Source organism: Berghia stephanieae, chromosome 2 (assembly GCF_034508935.2).
Source record: "Berghia stephanieae isolate SIO BIC M18660-M18661 chromosome 2, UCSD_Bste_1.3, whole genome shotgun sequence".
Classification (NCBI taxonomy): Eukaryota; Metazoa; Mollusca; class Gastropoda; order Nudibranchia; family Aeolidiidae; genus Berghia; species Berghia stephanieae.
Window position 1 is genome coordinate 85,933,913 of NC_088361.1, and position 27,269 is coordinate 85,961,181.

The following is a 27,269-nucleotide window of genomic DNA, read 5'->3' on the forward strand; positions in this document are numbered from 1 at the left end:
TGCTCACATTTGCCATCGGAAGTATACCGGACCTACACACAAAACTGTGTGTAATCATGATAGTTTATAGTCAGGTTAATACAGTTAAGTGAGAATTACTCATAAACGCGGATGGCAAAAAATAATAACAAAGACCTGAGAGACGTCAACTTCAAATTCAAACTATCTATATATTATAAATGCTAAGCTAAGAGAAAAGGAACGCACTAGAGGACATTCAATATAAAAGTTCATTGCCCACATCACTTTCTTTTGGATCGGTAGATCAGTGCCCGGGAAAAAGCAAAAAAGGTAAGAACAGAAGTGTGTCCATTCTGAGGCCACTTACACAGAAGCCAGCATTGGATCCCCACCTAAAGGGAGACATCAAAATGGTTTCAGATATTATAAATACCAAATCTTTGCGGAGTACCATGGAGACATACAAATTATTCAACGTTTAAAATTACCTTAACCAGGGCATGATCAAAACCAGCTAGTCTCATTCTGAGCAAGGACAGAAAAAAAATTAGAGAATTTATCTTGCGCACTTTCTACTGAATGTGATTAAACTGGTCCCAAGTCAACAGCAATACTAACATGTAAGACAAGACATAATGTTTGACTTTTTTTATACAGCCAACTACTCATGCAATTTGAGTAGTCTTTTCCAAGAACTCTACTTTGCACCACCGTCAGCAGGACGAACCATGGACCAATGTCCAAAGGCGAGCGTTTGTTGTTCTTAACGGTTTTACAGCGCTTGCAAAACATTTAGATCATATCAGTACCAGTTAAAAGGAAGAAAATGGATTATTAAAAAATTCTAGAATTACAGTTAAATCACCCCAAAAATGTAAGACAAAGGGGAATTGGATTAAAATAGGGAACAGATGTAGATTCCAAAAGCATGCCATCAATTTACTTAGCTTGAGATCACCTGAATGTCTCATCCAGACACCAGCATAGGATCTCACTAAGAGGAACACACTCAAATGTTTACAAGTTATGTTCAAAACATAAATATAACGGGCAGCACATAATAGAGAGATGATTTACAAGGAAAAAAATATCACCTACCAAAACTAACACTATACATTTGACTATTTCCCTCTCAGCTAATGACTCTGGCAAAGGCCAGGACAAAACTAAGTAATCCCATTCCAAGAAAGAAAGCAACTCAGAAAACCGATATAGGAGGAAAGAAGACACAGCAAAAAGACTCCACCCAGAAAGGCGAGTGTCATACCTACAGCAAGACCACAAAGCTGCAAAAGACTTATACCAGTGGTGATCTGGATTTAGACAAAGGAGTGCTAGTTGAAACCGATAACAAAAGTGGTTTCCAGTAGCAATCAATTCGTTTCTAGATTGAAACAGACCTGTGTGCAACTAAAGACTAACACAGGATCTTGCCAAGAAGGTATATTCTGATGGGTTTTAAAATATAATAATTAAACAATAGAAAGATGATTTGCAAAGAAAAGAAAAAAAAAACCACCAAAAAACCATCTCTTGTAAAAAGATAAATCAATCCGACTATATTATCCTCTCAGCGAGATTCCTGGAGGGTCCAGACAGAACCAAGTGGTCTTTTTCAATAAAAAGGACTCAAAGCCATTTGGAAGGAGACAAAAGATATATAGGGTCAGAAAAAAATCTCTACAGCACCAGGGATGGATCTTGGTCCCTTTACTTTACGTGTGAAGTGAGTGCTCTACCAACTGAGCAATCGAGACCCCCATCGATAGAGAACATGATATGAGTAAAAAATTGTTAAATAATTGTTTTCTGCAAATCAATGACCAGATATAGTTGTATGGTTTGAATCAAATTGACATTTAATGATTACATCATGAGAAATTATATGCAAATGAAAGACAAGAGCAATACAATTGGATAAAAGATGCATCCATACTCTCTATAAATATTGGCATGCTGAATGAATATTAAAAATGGAAAATTTATAAGTGGTTCTAATCTAAAAGGTGCTTGCTTCTTGCTGAGCTCAAGACAGTAAATAGCAATATTTTTTTTGAAAGTTTCTCTTATGGATGTGTTCTTTAAATTCAAACATGACAAAATGTTAGCATTCGGTTTTGTTCAGATTTGTTTGATTAACTAAAACAAAAACAATGAAATGTCATTATGTATATTTCGCTTCATAAGTATGGTGTACCTTTATCTCATGTTACTCTTTATTGTGGTTAAACGAAAAAGGTTGGGGTGGATACAATAATAAAATGCACTAGTTTCTTCATAATTCCAACATCTGTCAATTCATAAACATACAAAAGTTAAGAAAAGAAATCACAATTTGTTCACTCAAGTCTAACCGATCTCGCCCAGTCCCAAATAGACCAGATATCGCTTTTACCGGATAATGAAATACAAAATGACAAAAATTACATTTTTTTTTAAGTTCCTAAAATTTGTGCCAATCAAATAACTGGCAGACAGTGTAAATAACTAACTGTAAACATTATTTTCCTGAAACAATGCAAGTTTGTCATGTGCTTTTGTTGATATTTTTTAAATACGTTAAAACCAAGAATGAACTAGCCAGGAACAATGAATTCATTTCATAAATGGTTTCCAATATATCCCAAGTTACTCGTTATTGTGATGAAACATAAAGGGTTGGGTGTTAATGGAGAATAACATTGCACTAATTCCTTCCGACTTCCCAATTACGATAAGCTAAAAAATAAAAAGTACAAATATAATATTTTGACAACAAATAAAATAAAAATGTGGATAATTTCAATGAATGTGGATATTAACAGATAGCCCATATCATCGATTCCAGCTAAAATTAAGTAAATTGGGAAAGGGATGAACATTAGATAATCAAAATTAATAATATTCACTGAACGAGTCAATGACAATCCACTATTTGCTCTTTTTTCTTGTTAATGTTGTTCTTGGTTTTGTTGTTATTATTATCATGGTTATTATTATTTCTTTAAATTATTATTATTACTATAACTATTATGATTACTACTATTATTGTTCTTCTTCATCTTATTATTATCATTAGTATTAAAAGTAGTCCTATAGAGCCATTATGCCCAAGGAGCCAGTTTATTTTGGTTTCTATCGGGTGAAACGGACAATAGCAGTTGCTTGCGACCCTTTGGACAGGACACCGTTAGATATCGCAGAAAAAAGTACTTTGCGAAAGACATTGTCCTATCCAGCTACCCAATCACTGCTGGGTGGACAGAAAAACTGCACCCGGGATCGATCTGTCCCTTTGATCAAGCTATCAGGACCCCCTAATAATATTATCACAACAACTATTATTATTATTATTGATAGTGGCTTAAAAAGTTCTATGATGTTTATAGCACTATTTGGTCATATAAACTCAATAAAATAAAAAAAATTTAAAAAATCATGAAGCCAGAACTGATTCAAGTAAAGAATGCATAAGTAGATCCCAGTAGCAAAGTACTTCTTCAGCTAGCATGAAACACATTTCAACACCACTAGAGCCCTGAACAGGATTTCAGCCCAAAGAAAATGCACTCTTCCTCTTCATAATATAAACTGTACTGTGGATATTCAAATGATTAATAGAGATCTACCTATAAATCATTGATAAAAGTTTCAAATGTAATGTCCCAGTTAAAGCAACCCATAGTAATTAGAATCTACTATTTATGTTTTAAAAAAATGATTATGTAAAATCTGGAACCCGACAAAATCTGTAAAAGTTTACATATAAAACTGCAGCAAAATCTCCATTACATTGCATTTAGTGCTGAGTAGAAAAACAAAACAAAAAAAAACAACAAATGTTTAAAATTTCAATTATTTCACGCCGCTATTCGATATATTCTAATTCTTAAAAGGATATCTTTTTGGTAAAGAGGAATATAGTCTTAAGAATTATGAGAGTGGCTTCACATCCCCTTCCTGGGTTTAATTAATTCATTATACTGCATGCTACATCAACAGATGTAACAGCACAATAAACCTATTTCGAAATGGGATGTAACTGAAACTGTAACGCTTAAAGTCATAAATGATTCAAGACAAAACAACAATGAAAGTGCCTTAATCAAACAAGGCAGCAAAAACATTGTCAATGAGTTGAACTTTTTGTAATGAGGAAGAACAGATAGATACAAATGAACATAATCATTAATTTTAAGAAAGAAATTATTTTGTTCTATGAAAAAGACTAGGAGCACCACAATGACATGGCATTTTGTCACAGGTTCAAATGCAAATAGATTTTGTATTGATAGTAGGTTGATGTCAAGGGTAAGCTGGTCTTCATGACTTTTCCAAGGCCTTAAGTCTCTTTTCAATGCTTTCTATATTCTTCTCAATAATCTTGTTGTTGTCTTGCATACTTGCTTTCAACTGCAATGACAACGAAAAAAAAAAGACAATTAAAAAACATTTTTGACAAATTTTAACAAAATATTAAAAAGGAACAAAGTCTATTAACACCCGAATTAATAAATAAGACAAGTAATATTTTAGTTTGTATGTAATTCTTGCAGGCTTAGGTGTAAGATAAAAATCTGAAAAAAAGGTGTCATGAAATAGTACCAGACAAAGAAAGAAAAAAAAAACAAAAAAAAAAAAAAAAAACAACCTATCATAAATAAAACTGATGGCAATATCAGGTCAATAGTAATTCTATGTCCTTCATGAAACAGTGCTGATGGTGACAAAAGGCAGAGCTGCCTACTTTAATTTTCAAAAATTCGTAGTTTCCAAGGGATGAAAAGAAAAATTCACATTAAAAAGCTTTAGAAATAAATAATTTGTCCTCAGCATGATCCAAAAAATGCTCCAAAGTCAAAGAATATAGGTTTTAAGGAACCAAACTTTCCTTATCAACAAGATTTATTGAGTCAATGAGGCGAATGCAGTTCTGTAGCTGGAGCCAAACATTCGTATTTCTACAAATTTTTCGTAATCCTAGGCAGGTCTGCAAAAGGCGAAAAAAGTGGAAAATTTTGAAGTCCCATTTTTAACGCCCCTAACCCTCATTTTCAATCAATAGAGATGATAAACTATCATTGATAGTGACACAGTCTAGAGGTCTCCACAGATCGTTTTTAGATGAAAAGTGAATGATAACTTTGCAAAAGAACAGCAGAAGAGCGGGATGTTCCGAAAATTGTGGAACAGACTGAAAAGGAGCAAATTCTTCCTGTCTTCAAAATCGTGGATTCCGCAGATCAGTGGAAAACCATCAACACTGACGAAAGGTGTCTCTTACCTGCTTCAGCATGTCGTTGTGTGACCCTATTGCTGACTTCACTTTCTGTTGGGCTGTATCTAAGAATGCATGAGCTTGACTGAACTCTAATGCTGAAAAGGATAAATTTAAAAAGTCAATTTTGCTGTAAGGACAACATTACTGATAAATTCAATGAGATGAGGAAAATCAAAATAAAGAAATTCAAAACTTGAAACCAGAAAATTAAAATTTGCTTGCTTTCCTTTCATGAGTGTTGCATGTCTCCACAAATATTATAAGTGTTGTTTGTAAGATTTTGCCTGGTATCATTACACCCCTTCTGCACTAGGACAGGACTGTCCTGGGACAGTCCTGTCCCAAATCTGTAACATATATAATTTAGAGAAACCTACCGCACCTATTGGGACGGGACAAAACAGTCCCGTTGTGTCCCAAGCCGTTGTGAAATGCTACAAAATCAACGGGACAGGACTGTCCCAGTCCCGTGTTCATATCGTTTGTGATAGTAGAAAAATATAGCAGCCTTCCGCACTAGGATAAAAAAGTCCCCGACTTGGCGGCGTCGTGTCAAAGTTGCAATGCCTGTCTTTATTTTCTTCATCCCAACTATGACTACTACTACTACTACTACAACTACTACTACTACTACTATTATTTCTACTGTTGCTTCTGCTGCTGCTAATGCCACTAATATATTAATACCTACATCCCTTATATTTTGTATTTATTTCCAATTCCATTGTATTTATTTTCCAACAATAATCCACACTTTAGTTTATTTCACTTTCTATACTGCATTACACAGTTCCTACCCGCCTCCCCTCTTTTGATTTAATTAATTACGCACCTTTTATAAATTTCTATTGCTCTGTTTTAATTCGCGCTTCCTCACAAAGTAGCATAAAATTTCCTGCCCATCAATGTTTTTGTTTATGCATCTTAACAACGCCGCTACCACATTATCTCATTCGTCTGTAGTTTTTCATTCATCCTGTTTTGTTGATGAAGGGGAAACCTGAAACGTCCATTTTATCTGTTTTTGTACATTAATTTTATTTATTTATTTATTTCAATTCTGAATATAAAAAAGCAAGAACAATTCAAAAAATAATTCTATGTGATGAAACCATGTACAGTTCGAACTTCGCGACCTCTCTCTCGCTGGCTGTGGCACGGTAGCCAAGCAGTGGATACATAAACGTCTAGCGGAGCGTGTAGGTGGCATGATAATATTATATCTAACTGATAGACGGCATGTTTTGTCTTTGATGCGACAAATAAAAAGGTTTTTGGTTAGTTTTTTGCTAAGTCGGCATTTGAAACGGAATAAGATCTAATTTTTTCCAGGAACGAAATAAAAGTCTTTTATTTTCTTTTTTATTGGTTCTGTTCTTTGGCGTTACGAATTTTATTTTTACTATTATCTTTTATTTTATTTTTTTTAGCACTTATAGAGCAAAATCGTACTGTCGGAAATCCGACAATAGACGGAAGATTTACAGGCCTGGTAGTAGTAGTAGTAGTAGTAGTAGTAGTAGTAGTAGTAGTAGTAGTAGTAGTAGTAGTAGTAGTAGTAGTAGTAGTAGTAGTAATGGTAGTAGTAGTAGTAGTAGTAATAGTAGTAGTAGTAGTAGTAGTAGTAGTAGTAGTAGTAATGATAGTAGTAGTAGTAATAGTAGTAGTAGTAGTAATAGTAGTAGTAGTAGTAGTGGTAGTAGTAGTAGTAGTAGTAGTAGTAGTAGTAGTAGTAGTAGTAGTAGTAGTAGTAGTAGTAGTAGTAGTAGCAGTAGTAGTAGTAGTAGTAGTAGTAATTGTTGTTGTCGTTGTTGTAGATGTAGTAGTAGTAGTGGTAGTAGTACTACTACTAATAGTAGTAGTAGTAGTAGTAGTAGTGGTAGTAGTAGTAGTAGTAGTAGTAGTAGTAGTAGTAGTAGTAGTAGTAGTAGTAGTAGTAGTAGTAGTAGTAGTAGTAGTAGTAGTAGTAGTAGTAGTAGTAGTAGTAGTAGTAGTAGTAGTAGTAGTAGCAGTAGTAGTAGTAGTAATTGTTGTTGTTGTTGTTGTAGATGTAGTAGTAGTAGTGGTAGTAGTACTACTACTAATAGTAGTAGTAGTAGTAGTAGTAGTAGTAGTAGTAGTAGTAGTAGTAGGTAGTTGTAGTAGTAGTAGTAGTAGTAGTAGTAGTAGTAGTAGTAGTAGTAGTAGTAGTAGTAGTAGTAGTAGTAGTGGTAGTAGTAGTAGTAGTAGTAGTAGTAGTAGTAGTAGTAGTAGTAGTAGTAGTAGTAGTAGTAGTAGTAGTAGTAGTAGCAGCAGCAATAATATTACTCTTGCTTTAAGAATATTTCATGATTATATAAATCTTATATAAACAAATCTCATCGTACAGTGTAAACAATCATTATCGTCATGTCGTATCTTATGTTGATTCATAAAATGTGAATTATTTGATCTGTACCAAGGACTTTTTTAAAAATTATTAATTTATAATTCAACCTATTAAATAACTAATCTATTAATTAGGTTTTACATTATTATTATCACCATTATAATTATCATTATTATTATGATGATGATGATTGTGATGATTATGATTATGATTATTATCATTATTATTATTATTATTATTACTATTATCAATATTACTATCATGGTCTGCCTTGCTTTATTATTGATTTTATTTACTTTATTTGTTGATGAAAATATTATATTCTTGTATGAGTTATATTGGCAATTGCCTACAAATAAACTTTTGAATCTTGTAAAAAAAAAATGAATGCATTGGCGCAAGCGATACGCAAGGTGTGTCCTGGGACAGTCCTGTCCTAATGCTGTACCCCTTTTGAATAGAAGTTTTCTTCAGTGGGACACGACACATTTGTCCTAGTGCGGAAGGGGTTTACTGGTGCAAGTATTTTTAGAAATTGGGAAATACGTGTTTTTATTTGATGACTACCTTGTTCATGCAACTCTTTCAGGGAAATCAGTCTGTCAACCACTTGAGGCAAGGAATCAGCAGTGGCCTCCCACTTCTTCACAAGTTGATACAGTTCCTCTATCTGGAATGGTTTTTTTTAAATGTAACGAAAGCAAAGTTAAATCTTTAAAATCTGACAGGCATATCTATGAATTATCAATAATGCCTTTGAAATTTCATGCTTGTCATATGGATTATGATTTTTGATGAAAAAATAATTGGTAGTGACCTATCACTGCCAAATCTTGTAATGCCAGGATGGACCAAATGATGAAGATTCAATTATAAAATTTGAGTTAAAAGTAATATCTTTCTGTCTATTTGCCATTTTAATTTCTGACAAAAACGAATGGATAAAATAGTAAAAAAAAAAAAAATAAAAGTGACCAACTTTTCAAAGAACTAAAACAGGATGCCTGAACACGCCCTGTCATGACCCAAATGGCAGTATGTTTGGACTATTTATTTATTGATTATAAAATATACTCTAGATTGAGATTGTATAGTAACTGATAAAATGTCCCCTAAGTGCATAGTAAAAGCTAGCCTTTCCTGTAAAGTCTCTAATAAATATCCAACCCAGGCATCCAACATGTTTCAGTGAAGATAATGGAAATTTGTCAAAAAGGAGATAAATTTATCAGTCCATCTGTCAAACCTCATACAAAATGAAACAATATACCATTTTTAGGTGATATCATGTAATATACACTATTATACTCACATTAATTCCAAGCTTAAGATATCACTTGAATTTTAAAGAGTTTTTATATGACGTAACTATCCATTCTACAAAAAAAAAAATTCATAATGTCTACAAGGTTACTTTACTTTTAAATAAATTGGAAGACATTGTAAAGAAAAAAGATCTGAATTAAAATCTCTTTGTTTCCTAAGTAAATTATATTTCATTATTGTAACTTATTACTTAACTTTAATCGGATAGATCTTATGATAAAATGTGTGTGTGTGTGTGTGTGAGAGAGAGAGAGAGAGAGAGAGAGAGAGAGAGAGAGAGAGAGAGAGAGAGAGAGAGAGAGAGAGAGAGAGAGAGAGAGAGAGAGAGAGAGAGAGAGAGAGAGAGAGAGAGAAAAAGAGGGATGTTTTGTTTTTGTTTGTTTTTAAGGGTTTTACGGCGCTTGCAACACATTTAGGTTATATCAGCGCCAGTAAAAAGGAAGAAAATGGGATAGTAAAAAGTTCTAGAATTACAATTAAAGAACCCAAGAGAAAGTAAGACAAAGGGGAACTGGGAACAAATAGGGATCAGATGTAGATTTCCAAGAGCATACCAGCAATGTACTTAGTTTGAGATCACCTATAAGTCTCATCCGAACACAAGCACAAAATCCAACAAAGAGGAATACACTCAAATGCTTACATTATAAAATCAAAATAACAAATATAATACATAACAGAGAAATGATTTACAAGGAAAAAAAAAACATCTCCCAAAACAATAACTATGCATTTGACTGTTTCCCTCCCCCAGCTAGGACTCCGGCCAGGGCCAGGACAAAACCAAGCAATCTCATTCCAAGACAAAGACAGAAAGCATGTTGGAAAACAGATATAAGGGGGGGGGGAGGGGGAAAGAGAGAGAGAGAGAGAGAGAGAGAGAGAGAGAGAGAGAGAGAGAGAGAGAGAGAGAGAGAGAGAGAGAGAGAGAGAGAGAGAGAGAGAGAGAGAGAGAGAGAGAGAGAGAGAGAGAGAGAGAGATCTGAATATTATACAAATTGGTGCAGTAATTCTTTATTTCAAAATAAATAATAAATAAGTAATTCAAAAATATAAAAAGAAACAAAACCACAAAATTAAAAGTCCTGAAAACACAATATACCGTAGACCATTTAGCAACACCCCTTTCCCATATCCTGTCGAATTTCATATTATCCAAGACCACTTCTTGTCTTGTGTCACTTTTGACAATTGGCAGCAGCCTGTCTAAGCCGACATCACAAAACTGGGAGCGTCCAAAGAATACACGAATTTCATTCTATTTTTTATTTCCCTCCAGATTGCCAAATCAGGACAGTCAATTTTATTGGGACGGTTGGTCACTATGAAGATATATAACATCCACTTACCTTTTTATGATTTTCTGGATCAGCCTGTGGCTCCTTCTCTTTTTTCTCTAAGATTTGCTGCATTTGTTGTAGAACGGCATTCAACCTGGCCTCTACTGTGTCTGTGTTGGACGGATCCAGCAGAGATAGTTTTGTGTTCAAAATTGCAACAGCCCCCTATTGAAAACATCAAAATTTTAGAATGTAAGATCAACATATAAAGGAAAATACTGTTTTAAGATTCTATATTTACCTTTACTCGTTTAACTGATGTAAAAATTACCTTATGAGTGTAAATAGGCACCAGAAAGTTTCCACAATTTCATAACATGGTTGTGTAAAATGCCAGTCAGTTTACTACACTTTATAACCATTTCTTTGATGAAAACAGGACCACGTTATTTCAAAAATGCAAATGTGGAGGATGTTATACTGAAAAATATAGGAGGCAGGAGAATTTTTTATTTGCTCTTTAATTACGTTTCGTAACTTCTGATTCTGATTGTTGTTTTTAAATTGTTTTGTTTTGTTTATCTTTTCTGAGGTAAAACAGACCTTCTCACCCTTCAAATTCCAAAATTGATATCAAAATGTCAGAAAATAGGAATTTGATATCAAAATGACCACCAACAATGGTGTAATAGCGGAAAAGACTAGTGAAAATTGGAACGATTCCGCAAAAAATGGAAGAGTTGGCAGGTATGAGTATTATGTCAGGGTGATCTAGATGCCAGAAATAAAATCAATTTCAAAAAGCCGGAAATCCAGATTATACTGGACATCTTACACCCATGCAGTTATAACAAGTTTCCTCATTTCTTTGTCAATAATAATAATTTTTTAATAAAATACTTACAATTAGAGATTTATTGTGTGTGTCAGCTGTGAGAATACTCTGTAAAAAAAAAAAAATTTCTAATTAAGAACGTGTTGAAGTATCCTGCGGCTATACATAATAAGAGCTATATAAGTGCTTGTTATCATGATATGCATTGAAAATAAAATTAATTGAAGAGGTAACAATATTTCAATCATAATTGCAACATTTGAATTACTGGAGCCAATCACCACCAAATCAAGATGAAAATGACATTTATAAATGATCATTATGGAATTAATAAATATTGCAAAATTATTGACAATATAAAATACATCAATATAAAAGATCAAAGTGATACTAAGCTGCTAGAAGCTGTGGACTGTAAAAAGTAATAAACAAAAATTAATATAATATCTTTTTTAAAAATAACATAATACCAAAAACGGAATGTTTCGGACTCAAATCCCTTCTTCAGCCAAAAACAAAAAAATAATGAAAACATAAATACATTACTAAAAAAAACATATTGACGGCAGAGAAATATTCAGCAAGTCCTTGCTGTATTAAAATCTTGGGATGTCCCGAATATTTCTCTGCCGTCAATCTGGCTTTTTAGTCATCTCACGATTTTTAAAGAGAAAGGATGCGCTGAATATTTCTCTGCCGTCAATCTGTTTTTTTTAGCAATGTATTTATGTTTTAATTGTTTTTTGTTGTTGGCTGAAGAAGGGTTTTGAGCCCCAAACATTCTGTGTTTTGTATTTTGTTCTTTTTGAAGCTGTTATATTCATTTTTAGTTTATTACTTTTTACAATATATTAGAACATTGTAAAAAAGAAAAGAGACATAAATTTAAAACATATACCAATTTATCCTGGTTCTTGCCAATAACATTCTCCAGACGTTCTAATCTTTCTTCTAAATTTGCAACCTGTGTTAAAAGAAAAAATTTGAACATGTGAACAACACAGAATCATCTGGGAATATAAAATGATGTTTGATTTTGGAGATTTTAAAGAGCTTGTTACCCTTTTTGACCATATTATTATTGGTAGAACGACAGACTTGGATCCTAAAAAGATGAATGATATAAAATTAAACTGCACTCAAGCAAGACCACTCAAGAACAGGTAGAACTAGAGTATCAGTTCAAATTGTGTGTGAATTAAGAATTCAGAATTCAAAGGGATCAATTATACTTCAATAAGTGAAAAAAAAAGCAACTATGTCATACATGCATATATTTTTTTTTCCAATACTAATGGAGAACCTGCAATATTTGCAAGGAAATTAAGGCTATTATGAACAGGGCCTCATCTATTTTAATTATTACACTACTGTATTGTAGAAATTAACATAGATCGAGATGAATGTTTTTGAGTCATCAGCGATCAAAATTGGTCTAGTAATAAAGTCTGTGGGTGTGTGAAGATGAATCTGGTAAATGGGTGGCCAGATGGCGATTCACAACATTAAAAAAACAGATCATTAAGCCCTAGCTGATTTTATACATAATCTTTTGAGTCAACGGGTGATAAAATTAACCTTTATTTTTAAAAGATTTGCAAGTTACTCATATATAAATTTGTAAAAGATAGCTTTATAATTTTTAGATTTGCCAGTAATTTTGTGTTCCTTGGCAAAAATGTTACAAATTTGACCAATATTTTTTAAAATGATAGATCGGGCTTTCTTTTCAGGAATCACTTTATTTCTTCTTCTAAATGCATAAAAAAACCACGGTGTGTTGGTTGACACTGATCTTTCAATGTCCAGTCAAGTCAATCACCTTGTAAGAACAATGTATCTTAAAATCAGAAGAATTAATAAAATTAGAAACCTTATCCCAACAAAAATAGCAGAGGTTGTGATAAATTCCTTCATACTTTCAAAGTTGGACTATTGAAATTCCTTACTGGTACATGTGGAAAAAGAAAAAAACAAACAGCCTTCAAGTTTTACAGAATAATGCAGCTAAGCTCATTTTAGAAAAATCTAAATTTCCCTCAGAACTTGCCTCCTTCGAGAACTTTATTGGTTGCCGTGGAGAGGAGAATATTTATAAAATTGCTACCTTGTTTTATAAATCTTTGCACAATCTTAAACATTTTGAACACATGGGTCTGGCACTTTCTTAGTATTTGGAAATTGTTGCAGTTCATTTGCCATATAAAATAAACGCTCTGCACTATATTGCGCAGCCATTCTGACCTTTGCATTTTTGCTGAATTTAGTCTGTTCCGGTCTGTAGTAAAGCTCATAGGACACATGATCACCCACAGCCCCTGTGCTTCCAGGCTTGTCCTTAGTTGACTCAGCAGCGCCTGGTCCAAAGCTTTCCAACTGCTTCATCAAACGTCTGATTGGACAAAAACAGTACAAAGGAAGATGGTCTCGTAAAAAAAATTGTTTTAAAATTTTAATAGCAATGATTGACGATTTCTTCAGGTTCATATGTATTGCTGAGACCTGTTCTACACCAACCACGTATAATTTACATTAACTAGTTAACTGACAAACTCTGGAAAAACACATTTTCAAAAATTTGGCCAAAAAAAACTCGTCCAAATATCGATCGATTTAAATGACCTTCATCTTGGCAAAAACTCTCAATCCGGGGACCTTGCCGGTACAGCAGTTAACTGGTTAATTATGAACCACCGCCTCCATAAAGCATTACGTCGAGGTGACAAGCATTATAAAATTGATTGAATTAAAGTAAAAATAATTAAAATTACAAAATTTGAGACTTAAGTAGTTTGTGGAGACACATATTCTTCTCAATGGGACTTATTAAAATCAAATAAAAAGTCATAACTTAGAACTCAAAGGCAATTTTCAGAACCTTGTTCACCATTATGTAATACCATTTTGAGGTGATGAGTCACAGTTACGATGTGTGCGATAGCTGACTATCTGTATAATCAAGGAATTTTAACCCGAATTGAAGTGTTTAATAAAAACTGAGACAATAATTGTTTCTGTTCTGTTGTCATTCCCAACCCACGGTAGTATATGCCCACAAAAATGAAATGATAATTTGTTTATTATGTAGTGTGAATAATGAATCGGAAGAAAGATTAAATTCCAGGATTGATACACACAGAATACATGTTTTCCCTCATCATGTTGCCCATCGAAAACATCTTCCAAATACCAAAGTTCATCTCCTAGTTCTACGAAATCAGCACTCCAATGTATGTCACACATCATTGGAAAGCTTAGATTAAGCCCTAAATGATGATATAAAAACATCAATATATGTGTTCACCCAATATTTGAATATTCCCACATCTGAGAGTAACCACAAAGGTAGGACTGAATTTCTTAATTAAATTTTAACTGCTTTTTTCTCAAATTGTTATATATTTTTACATACAGAAGTGAACTCCTACAGTTTTTAAAAAATACATAGCCTTGAAATTTAGAGAGATTATGGAGAAAGCATTTATCTAAAATAAAATAAAGAGGGTTGATCAAATATAAATTGACTGTGATGGAATGTTCCCATTCTCATGAAATTTTCACAATTACTGTTATTTTATAAGGTTACTTTACCATCTTTCCTTGTCTCTATTTGGCTTTGGCAAAAAAAAATTCAAAATATAAGACACAAAAGCATCCACTTGATAGAGAGCATAGCTGCCAACTTTTCAAAAATAAAATAAGGAACGCTCATTTGGCCCGGGATGAGGGGACGACGGCTGCCCCCCCCCCCCCCTTCATCGAATCGCAACTTATAAAAGTCAGCCTTTTTGATTACGATTACTAACACTAACAAGTTTGAGATAACAGAGGCTAGTCCAAATGTTGCTAAATTATCGGGTTTAGTACCAGCACATTTGAATCGTCAAAATGACACTTTCCACAATGAGAACAAAATTTCAGAACAGACAATATAAAGAAAGAATTCAACTGCGTCAACTTTGATAAGGACCAATACATAAGAAGCACAATTGTAAAATAAATGAAATAACTTAGGATGGTTAGAAATATAACTGCCAACCTGGTACATCACTCTTGCTATAAGAATATTTCATGATTATATAAATCTTATGTAAACAAATCCCATTGTACAGTGTAAAAAATCATTATCGTCATGTCGTATCTTATGTTGATTCATAAAATGTGAATTATTTGAGTTGTACCAAGGACTTTTTTTAAAATTATTAATTTATAATTCAACCTATTAAATAACTAATCTATTAATTAAAAGATTTTACATTATTATTATCACCATTATAATTATTAATATTATTATTATTATTAATTATTATTATTATTATTATTATTATTATTATTATTATTATTATTATTATTATTATGATGATGATTATTATCATTATTATTATTATTATTATTATTATTATTATCATTATGATGATGATGATGATTATGATTATTATCATTATTATTAATTATGATTATTATTATTATTATGATGATGATGATTATGATTATTATCATTATTATTATTACTATTATTATCATTATTACTATCATTGTTTGCATTGCTTTATTATTGATTTTATTTACTTGATTTGTTGATGAAAAAATTATATTCTTGTATGAGTTATATTGGCAATTGCCTACAAATAAACTTTTGAATCTTGTAAAAAAAAAAAATAATGCATTCGCGCAGGTGTGTCCTGTTTGAATAGAAGTTTCTCCAGTGGGACAGGACAAATTTGTCCTGGGACAGTTTTGTCCTAGTGCGGAAAGAGTCTTAGAAGTATATGGAGGCTAACATCCATATTCTATGCAAATCTACAATACATTATGAAAGGTTTTTGTAAAAAACAGGCGTCATATAAACAATTGGAATTTTTTTAATTGTTGAAAATCATTTATGATAGAGGCATAATTCAAATTAAAGAGCTACACAGGAATGGAGATTATGCTGTGCTAATTTAAACCCTGCTCATCATCTCTCACTGGACACCAATAATAATAATAATAATAATAATAATAATAATAATAATAATAATAATAGTAATAATAATGGATCAATGATAATAATTCATTAGGCTCACATGCCTTGTTTACCACAAGTTAGTCTTACTTATCCGAACCAGCGGCACAAGTTAGTCAAAAATTACAAAATACGGATTTTGAACTAAAAATAAGGACTTACGGACTCCGGAAGTCAAATACTGAACAAACCCATTTTTAACAGAACGGTTGGCATATGAGAGAGCAATACAAATAATATGTCAGATCTAACATGTTAAGCCATCTGTTGGAGATAATGTTTGTTTGTTTGTTTTAAGGTGTTTAACGGCGCTATCGACTATTATTGGAGATAATTATATGCATATAATTTCTTTGATGGAAAAGCAAGAGATCTCAAGTTCAGCTACTTCTAATGATGACTTCTTCAACACCATCAGACATCAACACTCACTGTCGCAAAGCACCCTGTGGATCAGACAGATCAATGCTAGTATTTGGCCCCACCAGCTTCTCTAAATTCAGATCAGCCAGTTGATGTTGAAGGTACTCCAGATTTTTGCCTAGGGTTACTGGGGACATACTCTCATCCTTTGTTCCAGCTTGTTTGACATTTTCCTATTAAGAACAGAATAAAAAAATACACATCAAATTTCACTGGCAAAAGAAAAGATTATAGTTATATCTTTATGTGCAGCTATGTGGTCTAGTAGTATGACAATCGCCTCCAGATTGGAAGGTCAAGGGTTTGATTCCTCCTTTGAGCGCAGCATAGTTGAGTATTTGGAAAAGGCTCTTTACTCACATCCCCTGACCATACTAAGGTGTAAAATGAGTACCTGACCATTAACAGAGTTGCCTCTGTCAGAAAAAAAATTGTAATATCGCTTAAAAGGCAATCATGTCTCGATCTACATGTTAATATTGTTGTTGGCTATGGACCCCTTGTAACGTGATTTGAGTGGGTATTGTGCTATAAAATGTTCCTACATTTTTGTTTTAAAATGCATGATTTTTAAAAATTAATATTTAGAATGATTATGAAATGGAATAGGGTTATTCATCATAAGGATCATAATACAGTTAAAATGTACAGAATTAGATAGGATAAATGCAAGCATGAAATGGAGTTTTGTAAGATCAAGAAATTCCTATATTCAATCTCAGAATATCTGAATTGCAATAACTTCCATTTTTATTAGGATCATGTTCTGAAAATATGGGTCATTTTGAACAATGAAATAAAGATAAATTAAGATAAATCGGATGTTGATTAAGGAAAGTGACAAAAATGTATTGGATAGAAGAAAGTTGATTATGATTGATGCAAAGTATCATAACAAGAAAAAAAAAAAAAAAGAAAAACCTGAATGTTAGACACTTCCTCTGCCAGCTCTTTGATTTCGTGTTGAAGTCGCTGATATTTCTGCTGAGGAGTTTCTTTAGAAGCCCCCGCTTCAGCCTAAAAGGAAGCAAATAATCATTATTGAAGGCATTACCATATCAAAGTTAATGCAATGAAGTGATTGAAACAGCAAAATGAATCACTAAGTCCAAGTATGTAGAAATTGAACAACTGAACTATTAAGCAATTGAATTTAAGCCTATAATATTACCCATCTTTTAGTTTAGTGTACATTGCATGGTGGATTACACTGGTTGATGATGTATGTGATTGTTTCTTTAAAATCAAACCTCCTTTACATCAACATCTTTTTAACTCGTCCTTGACTTTGAATATTGGTGAGATAAAGAACATTTCTTGATTTAGTTAATGAATTGGACTTCATTTTTGTTTCTAATTTCCTTTCTTACTTGCTAAAGTAAAACCCTAAAGATTACATAAGCAGACTGTACAAGCTTCTCCATCGAACTCTCATAACGTGTGATTGGAAGCCTATGTGTGAAGAATTTCAGTTCATATCATGGAAGAATAAATTCTATATTCTAAAATAATGTTCCAACATTAGGTAGGTGATCATATACTGAAGAGAGAAATTCCATATTAAAGCCTTCAAATATTATGGAAATAATATATCCTCTCATCTTGCCAATCTGGAGAGAGGTTTGAGATTTACTGAGACAAAAAGGTTCATGCTATATTTTTTTAAAGCACTATTCTTTCAACTCACCAACTCATATTCAGTCTTATCAGTAAAATATCCAATTCTTCTGGCCTTTCCTACATTATCTGAAAAGTCTGTGGGGAAACAAACATGGAAGTTACACATCAGTGAAAGATGATAGAAAATTTTTATAATCATAGATCCAGGGATGCCACCTGGCAAATTTTAAAAAGCCTGAAAACTTGCGCGGACGAGATACAAATCAACATCAAGGGCTTTGTATGGCTTTGAAAAATATCAAATTTGGAATATTGTTTCAGTACTTATTATTGCAATTGAGAGCAAATAATACACAAAAGAAAGGAGAGTTAACAGTTTTCAAATTGATAAAATAAGGTACTGAAAACAAAATATAGACAAATTAACATCAATAGCTTTCAGGGGTGAGAATGACTGGTCACATAAAAGGAGAAAATTTTTCATTGTGAAGATCATGACCCACCCATGCAACCATAACCTATAAATTTGAACTTCACTCAAATTCACTGAGATGCGATCCAAAATTTGTCTTGCAGCAATTTCTGACACGACTCGGAGAATTTCAAAAGTTGAAAGTGTAATTACATTTGGTGGTTGTAGTATGGATGATGATGTGGTGGTGGTTGTAGTAGTAGTGGTGGTAGGGATGATGTGATAGTGATTATAGTAGTACTGGTCGTATGGATGATTGTGTGGTGGTGGTTGTAGTAGCTATGGTAGGAATGATGATGTAGTGGCAGTTGTAGTAGTAGTGGTTGTAGGGATGATGTGGTGTTATTTGTAGTAGTAATGGTGCTAGGGATGATGGTGTGATGGTGGTTGTAGTAGGAGTGGTGGTAGGGATATGATGTGGTGGTGATTGTAGTTGTAGTAGTAGTAGTAGTAGTGGTCTAAGAGATGATGTGATGGTGGTTGTAGTAGTAGTGGTGGTAGGGATGATGATGTGGTGGTGGTTGTAGTTGTGGTGGTCCTTTAGAGATAATTGTGTGGTGGTGGTTGTAATAGTTGTGGTAGGAATGATGATGTGGTGGTAGTTGTAGTAGTACTGGTGGTAGGGATGATGTGGTGTTATTTGTAGTAGTAGTGTTGGTAGGGATGATGATGTGGTGGTGGTTGTAATAGTAGTGGTGGTAGAGATGATGTAGTGGTTTTGGTGAGTGTTTTTTATTCAGTGATAATAATAGCAATTTGTCAAAAAGGAGGAAAATGTCTCTGTCTATCGGTCAAACTCAAGCAAAGTGTAAAAATAACAGGAACATAGTTTTGTATTGGCATTATGTAATAATATATTACTATTACTAGTATAAATCCATTCTTATCATTAAACATAAATTTAATTTTTGTAAACGTTTAATGAATTGTCCTTTCCACATGTTAAAGGCCTACAATGTTATTCAAATAAAAGGCCAGAAAGTGTTGTCTTGTTTTGATTTTTACTTTATAAAGCAGGCTACAATATCTTTTATTTTTTACCGAAACCTAGTGGTTATTCAGCTTATAAATACAATCCAAGAATCTCACAAATTTAAAGCCAAATTCAAAAGGTAAAAAGAAAGAAGAATAAACTAAGCCAATCACCATCGCTTTATTTTAGGTTAATGTATTATCTCTGTATAACCAGATGATTTAATGGATGGTTGCGAAAAAGAGAGAGAGAGAGAGAGAGAGAGAGAGAGAGAGAGAGAGAGAGAGAGAGAGAGAGAGAGAGAGAGAGAGAGAGAGAGAGAGAGAGAGATTTGTCCCTCCCCTTCCACCATCAACTAGCTAATCAAAGAACACCACTGGTCGTCTGCGTCAATTGTGACATCTGGTGCCATTCAGTCTGGCCCGACGTCATAAAAACAGGACCGTCACTAAATTTCACAAGACTATTGCACAGGTGTCAAAATATGACATAAGACATAATGGTGATTTTGTGGTTTTGAGGGAAATGTTTGACAGCAAATTCAGCGGAAAATTTCTGAGAAATTCTCAAAATCACTGTTTATTTAACATTTATCAAAAAAAATTGTTAAAAAGGAGGAATTGTGATGGGGATGGGCGGAGATACACTACCATTTAGGTGCCCAAATATTTGACCCGCAGTGACAGCTCAAATTATTCACCCGACGAAAAAGTTCTAGCTCAAATCTCAATCGCGATTTTTTTCTTCTTCTTTAAAAAAAACATTTTTTTTTTTTTTGAATAGTGACGACGGACAGAAACCGGAGGTTCCGGATTAAAACTGACTGGTGGTAAAAAAAAACGGATTTCCGGCTAAAACAGGAAAAGTGGCATCCCTGATAGATCGTATATTAAAAGTTTATCAGCATTCCTAAACGCCTATGGAAAAATAAACAGATGGATTCTACTAGTTTAAAGATGGAACCAAAGTTATTATTTCTGAGACAAGGTGAGATATGAGATGCAGAACGGAAACCTTTATAAGTTGTGTAAGAATGTCATCAGCGAGAGAGTGCAAAACATCAAAATTAAAGCAGTCTAAAGAGCCTGACATTTGGCATGTCAATGTCACCGCTGTCATATTACAGCATAACTTCATGTGTAGCTGAATTGTGGCACCTTGGGGTCAGAGCTTATTTGAATGTTATCTGTGCTTGGCCTGCCAGATGATCCCTGGACCTTACTGTGTGTGACTTTTTCTTGTGGGGGTATTGCAAAGACCAAGTATACATTCCATCATTCCAGCAAGAATCAGTGACTTGAAAGATCAACTAACAGCTATAATCAACACCGTTGACAGCTGTGAAATTGTTACCCAATCAAACTCAGATAACTACTCTATCAAATAACCACTAATTCAGTCCACTACTATGATATAGACTTTAAACAACTGCATAATTATTTTGGCGTATTCTTTAAGAATCACCCTGAATTACCTGTCTGTAGTGTCTTTCCTTGAAAAGTCTTGAAAGCTGCATCTGTGCTGATTGGAATTTTTTCCACACTTTCACTTGATAGTTCTGTCTGTATAGATAAAACATATCAAAATTATTGGTACTTGGAGTATTAAATTACAAATGCATTCTTAACAACAGTTAGGATGCAAAGTACTTTACACCAGATCTAACAGACCCAGCTACCCATTCAAAGCTGGATAGATAGGGGGGGGGGAGAGGGCACAGACTACTAGGAGCAGACCAGGCAACAGCCACTTTTTAGTGCTAATCGTCCCTGGTTGCATAAAAAAGAAAATGGCGGCGCTCGACCTCTCGTGTCCAGATTCTTTATGGGGGAGTAGATAATGAGTTCCCTATATGGCCATGTCAATCATGTAGACATCCTTTGATGATATAAGCCTACCCTTTGATGTCTGCAGTCGCCTTTTCGTTTTCTATGGTCACTCATGGCTAAACAGCCGTCAACAATGAACTGAACCATCGTTGAAACACTGGAAGACGCTCATGGCATGGTTGCGTCACAATCACCACGTTGCTGAATATATTATCCAGGCACGGTTGATAGGTAAAAATGCCAAATTATGTTCTAGTTACATTTGAAACAAACAAAGTATATCACTGATCCTGTCTCATTGAGATATAAAGAATGATATAAAAATCAAGAAAATCGGCCGATAAATAAAAAAGTTGCTAAAAAAAAGCTAAATTAAACAAAAGCAATTTTAAAAATCAAATTTATTCGTAAAACAGTTGGTTTTCAACCGATTTTTTCTGAAATAAGGACCGATGTTCTTCTTTTTTCAAGCTGATTTCAACAATGTGACTTTCAAATTCCTCAGAATTATATTTTTTACTTTTAGATTTTAGCTTTTAGGCCTACTCAAAAAGGTGTTATATTCCTTGCGTAACAATAGCGTAATACATCGACGGTGAGATTCACAATTCTACACGAAAGGACAGTGGCGGTACATCAAAGAGGTGTACCAAATTTATTTACCAACTACTTTTCTTAGTGCTAAAATTACAAAATAATAATTTCGCGTCAGAAAAAATAACTCTCAAGTTCCTATCTCTTTATTACAATAATATTGATACCACGAATGACAAAATCGCCCCACAAATAAGGGAGTTATAAATTATTCATAATATTTTTTAAAGTTATTAATATAAACCGATCATTGGAGCCAAGTCCAAAATGTACAAAAGTAAAAGTGTAGTTTAATATGTCTAATTCGGTTTATCATCATAAACCTGGCCTTTTTTTCTATTTTCCGTCCACAAATCAAGGTTAATCGTGCTCAGTCAAAGTCATTCATATAGAGATTAAATCGCACAGCGTCCCTGGTTGCATACAAAAGAAAATGGCGGCGATCGACCTCTCACTAGCCACTTTTGATGACGTTTTCCTACCGTTTGTCGTCTCTAGTCCTGTATTCTCTATGGGGGGGGGGGGGGGGGGGGGGGGGAAGAGAGAGAGAGAGAATCACCTAGAATCGAGGTGGAGAAAAAGCTTAACCAGCAGACTGGTATATCATTGTGGCTTGTTGGTTTAATGAATTGTTTGATTTTGTGACTTTTCTTCACTTGTAAAAAACATTGTGCATCTAAACAAATAGTCTATATACATGTGTGTTGTCTTCTTGATAGTGCACAATGTGTTAGACACAACTGAGGGACAAAATCTGTGATAAACGCATTTACCTTGTAATACTTTAGCACGCGAGCCAGCACCACAGCAGTTGACTGGTGACTGAATACTTCCACTTAAGCTAGCTTTTTGTCTTGCTTTGCCTTACATACAGAATGGGTCTTGGGAATTCCACATAACTTGCCCACTGTCATCCAAGAACCGAGAGAAAATTGAACAGCATGGGTTGAAACTAAAGAGAAAAAAGCAGCGACGGTCAATGAATGTTGATGCTGATGCAGTTGTGCTGACGTAGTTCAAGCAGAGTTGAGCGATCTACAGTGATGGATCATCATAGACCAAGCTAGAAATGACGAGTTTCTAAGCAAGCAATGGCTGCTCTATCATTTCAAGAAGCAGCATGATACTATTTTCAAGATAGAATACTTCAGCTGAAATGAACACTGTATTGGAAACAGACAATCATAGTTAAATACTTTCTCCTCCTCCTCCCCCCCCCCCCCCCTCGCTAATTTTGGTTGCTCAGCAATATTGACAACTCCCTAAGACGACAACTTTTTCTGGTCCCGATGATGTGTTATCAAGAGGCTGCACTGTGAAGGAAGAGAATGTTGGAAACAAAAGGGGACATATTGGAGAAAACAAAACTTACTGGTTCCGGAATCTGTTGATCTTCTTCTGGTAGATCACTGGTCTCAAACACATCAGGTGAATTAAAGTCCTGGGATGAAAAGTGTACAATAAGATTACCTTCAACAAACAGTACAAACTACAATGCATATCAGATAGGTTAGTAACGATTATAATATTAATATAACAATAATTTACTAAATTATTTAGTACAAAAGCGATAATGGTCTAATGGTGATATAAATATACGCTGTGATTATCCCCAGACACCTGTCCGCTCCTTTAAACAATGATCCACATTCCAGAATATGGAATGTTTCCAAAATGCACATAGAAATAAGGAAAGTTAATAAAATATCTATAAAAACATAAAATTAACCAACATTAAATCAGTTGTTACTACATATACACACAATATGCGTCGACCTCGAAGTGGGTGTCATGGCCGAATGGTTTAGTCGCCTGCCCTGGAAGTTTTACCAGAATCGACGTTGTGTGTTCGAATCCTGGTTCCGCCACTTTTTTTCTTTTTTTTAAATTCCGTCTTCTTTTTTTTTTTTTTTTTTTAAATTCCGTCTTCTTTTCTTTTTTTTCTTTTTTTTTTTGTGTGCGAGTCTATTCTTTTCTCCTTTTTGTTTGACCTTTTGTTCCGTGTCTGAGCATGAATTTCTTAAAATTGTTTTTAATTTTTTTAAAAATTTATTGTTTGTTTTTTTCTCCTCTATCTGACCATTTGGTCGCTCTATGAATATTTCTGTTTGTTTGCTTTTTAATTATTTATTCTTTTTAGACACTTTTTGAGATCGGAGTGGGGACGAATATGACAATTTTCTAGAATTAGAAACTAGAAAGGAACTAAGAGAGAGAGAGAGAGAGAGAGAGAGAGAGAGAGAGAGAGAGAGAGAGAGAGAGAGAGAGAGAGAGAGAGAGAGAGAGAGAGAGAGAAAACCCCAGGTGTCTGGGGATAACCAATTTTCATTATCCCCTGACAGGTATCTGGGGATAATGACAGCCATAAATATAAGGAGGAGGGGGTGGAAGGAGGAGAGATGATTTGAGAAGAGAAGGATTTTAAAAGCTTAAATAAAGACAGATAACGCATTTCTACTATTTTTAACTTATTTCGCCCCCCCCCCCCCACAAAAAAACAAACAAAAAAAAAAAACAAAACAAGCCCCATATTTTTCATCTACCCCCTCAAAATCATCTCTCTTTCTTTTGTTTTGGGTCTGGGTTGTTTCCCATCGCTGCAAGGAACTTATGACATGGAAATGGAAAGCCTCCCCACCGTGAATTAAGAAGAAAACCGTTCACGAATGCAGAATATGAGAAGGATGAAATATGAAATTTTTAGAACTCTTAAAAACATACAACAAAATGAAATAAAATTAAAATTATGCCACTGACTCTGACGGATTGATTTTCTGTTCTGCAATCCTCAAACTCAAATTTTACCCGAGCCATCAAAATCCAACAATCGCAACACTTATAATGTACACGTCAGTAGAAACCCATGCCTAGTTACCCCGCTAGTCATACACACTTGAAATATGGTTATAAGTTTAAAAATACGTACAATGCCGGGGAGATTAGCATATAATTTTGGGTCTGCCATATTCAATTCGTTTGCGCTGGCTGAAGAATAAGTAGAAGAAGAGTAAATAATTATGAGTCACGCACAGGGCTGCCAGATGGTCAGAGATCCCTGTAGCCAATTTCGACATCAAAAGTGGCTCAATAGAATTTCACGTAGCCAAACACTACAAACACTTATACCCCCTTGAAAACCCATCGATTTTGATGAGTGGAAATGGACTAGACTAGTAAAAATATTTTTGAAAAAAAAACAATGAAATAAAAATTTGTGCTCAAAATTCGATTCTCTGTTTGGTCAATTTTGGTTGATCGGCTAAGTACGTATCCATATGGCAGTCCTTGTCACACAGAATGAGGGGCCGTCACTCATTACTTCCGGCTACAGCAGAGGACAAAATTAACCCTTTGGAGGCTGCGCCAGGCTCATATACTTCGGTATTCTAACATAAATTATATATTCTTTATATATTCAGTACTTTCCCCGCGAAATTGCGGGTTTTTTTTACTAGGATATATATATATATATATATATATATATATATATATATATATATATATATATATATATATATATATATATATATATATATATATATACTAGTAAAAGGCCCGCAATTTCGCGGGGAAAGAACTATTTTCATTCGATATTGCCTGAATCATTTTCTTGATTAGCTTGATTACGATTCGATGCACAATTTAATCGATGTGCTTGTCGTCGCTGCCATGCTTTATTCGGCATGATTTTAGTTTATCAGTCAGTATATATCAATATCAATAAGTCACAAGTCTTTACCACGCTTGACTTGGGAGGCCTTCCGAAAGCTCCTACAAAGGGAAACAACTTAAAAATATTCCCTCAACTAACCCCAAGAAAAAAATAAAACCTAGACTACCTTTAACTAACCCTAATAGGAAAATAAACACCCTAGCATTATGACTAACCCTAATAGAAAAAAAAAAAAACCCTCGGACTGCTTTGCACTACCTTTCAATACTTCACAAATTAAAATGGCGGCCGAGAATCAAAACAATGGTCAATTTTCAACTTTCACAAATCTATCAAGGTTTGTTCTAGAGTTATAATGACAAACTGAATAAATAAACGCCTGACAAAAGATCTACGGTGAAAATACAAATTGAAAGAATACTTGGGATGTAGGAGCTTTCGGAATGTCCCACCCCCCCCCCCCCCCCCCCCCAGCACCTTTACTAAGACTTATGACTAACCCTAATAGAAAAAAAGCCTCACAAATCTATATGATGACAAATCGAATAAATAAACGCCTGACAAAAGATCAACGGTGAAAATACAAATTGAAAGAATATTGGGGATGTAGGAGCTTTCGGAATGTCCCCCCTTTACCTAACTTATGTGAGGTCAAATGAAAATCGGAAGCAGACGCGAAAATTGTCAAGTTTGTTCGGGCTATAAGCTAGACAGATACAATTGACAGTTTGCCGACGTTTAATTAAATATTTCTCAGGGCAATAATTATCACATCGATGGCATAAAAACGACCGTAATATCAGCAGTAATATTAGTTGACGTTGTTAATCGGTGAAACTTGTTTAAAATTTGTGTAAATCTGAATACCTTCATGTGATCAAGTGAATAATATCACTATGAATGCCATGATTTGCTGAAAATGCCAACACACACACACACAAACACACATATGTATACACCACACACAACACACAGACACAAACACACACACACACACACACACGCACACACATAAACATACACGCAATTAGAACATACTACTACATGACAACACTGATCACCGCTAAATCAACAACACAACGGAAGTATTTATAATACTTGATGTCATAAATAGATGACGCAAACTGACAACTTTTTACAGTGACGAAATTGGTTGATTTTGAGAGTGTTAGTGTCGTCGGTACGTATTTTATGAATCTGTGTGATCAACGACTTTCAAACTGATTAAATTATAAAAAAAAATAAGTTATTGTTTTTCTATCTGAAAAAAAAAAACATTTCTAATTTTTTAAATTTTCAGTAGAGTTGTGCGCCGTTCTTTTTTTTTTATTGACTAAAAAAGCACAATGTTCTCCCAATGCTTTTTTTTAAAAAAAAAAATTATTTTATTATATATTTATATTTAAAATATAATATATATATTTAATTTTTATTTTATTTTCAGTGGGAAGGGCCTTAAAGGCTTTTAAGGGTAAGCCACAGGTCGTCGTTGTTTGATAATTTGTAAGAATTTTAAAAAAAAAAGTAACCCTTTTTAAATTTTCTGTTTCACAAACAATGAAATTCATTGTGACTGGTGTTGAAAAACCCTTTTTGGCCCCAAAAATTTAAACCCAAACACACCCTTTAATTTAGGGGAGCCAATTCGTC

At 33.9% G+C, this 27,269-nt stretch overlaps 1 protein-coding gene across 2 annotated transcripts; it reads right to left on the reverse strand.

Moving 5' to 3' along the window:
• Positions 1 to 1,799: 1,799 nt before the first annotated feature.
• Positions 1,800 to 25,199, reverse strand: LOC144965720 (dynactin subunit 2-like). Of its 2 annotated transcripts, none has more exons than XM_078901343.1 (13): positions 24,873 to 25,199; positions 23,319 to 23,387; positions 20,998 to 21,085; positions 18,146 to 18,213; positions 17,380 to 17,475; positions 16,468 to 16,631; positions 13,275 to 13,422; positions 11,929 to 11,994; positions 11,100 to 11,138; positions 10,265 to 10,420; positions 8,157 to 8,259; positions 5,225 to 5,316; positions 1,800 to 4,353 (listed from the first exon to the last, which is right to left on the reverse strand). In XM_078901343.1, exons 1-13 carry the CDS (start codon positions 24,909 to 24,911, stop codon positions 4,264 to 4,266), a joined length of 1,218 nt encoding a protein of 405 aa, XP_078757469.1. In that variant the 5' UTR covers positions 24,912 to 25,199; the 3' UTR covers positions 1,800 to 4,263. The 2 variants fall into 2 exon arrangements, with proteins under 2 accessions (XP_078757469.1, XP_078757468.1); XM_078901342.1 differs by having other exon boundaries at positions 24,704 to 24,924.
• Positions 25,200 to 27,269: the final 2,070 nt, after the last annotated feature.

Bases quoted from the DNA above. Each gene is read 5' to 3' on its own strand.
- LOC144965720 (XM_078901342.1), bottom strand. From the start codon at position 24,760: ATGGCTCGGGTAAAATTTGAGTTTGAGGATTGCAGAACAGAAAATCAA. The intron at 21,086-23,318 runs GTAAGTTTTGTT...TTATCTATACAG, and splicing joins ATCAACAGATTCCGGAACCA to ACAGAACTATCAAGTGAAAG. The intron at 11,139-11,928 runs GTATATGTTTTA...TTTTTTTTACAG, and splicing joins GCAAGAACCAGGATAAATTG to AGTATTCTCACAGCTGACAC.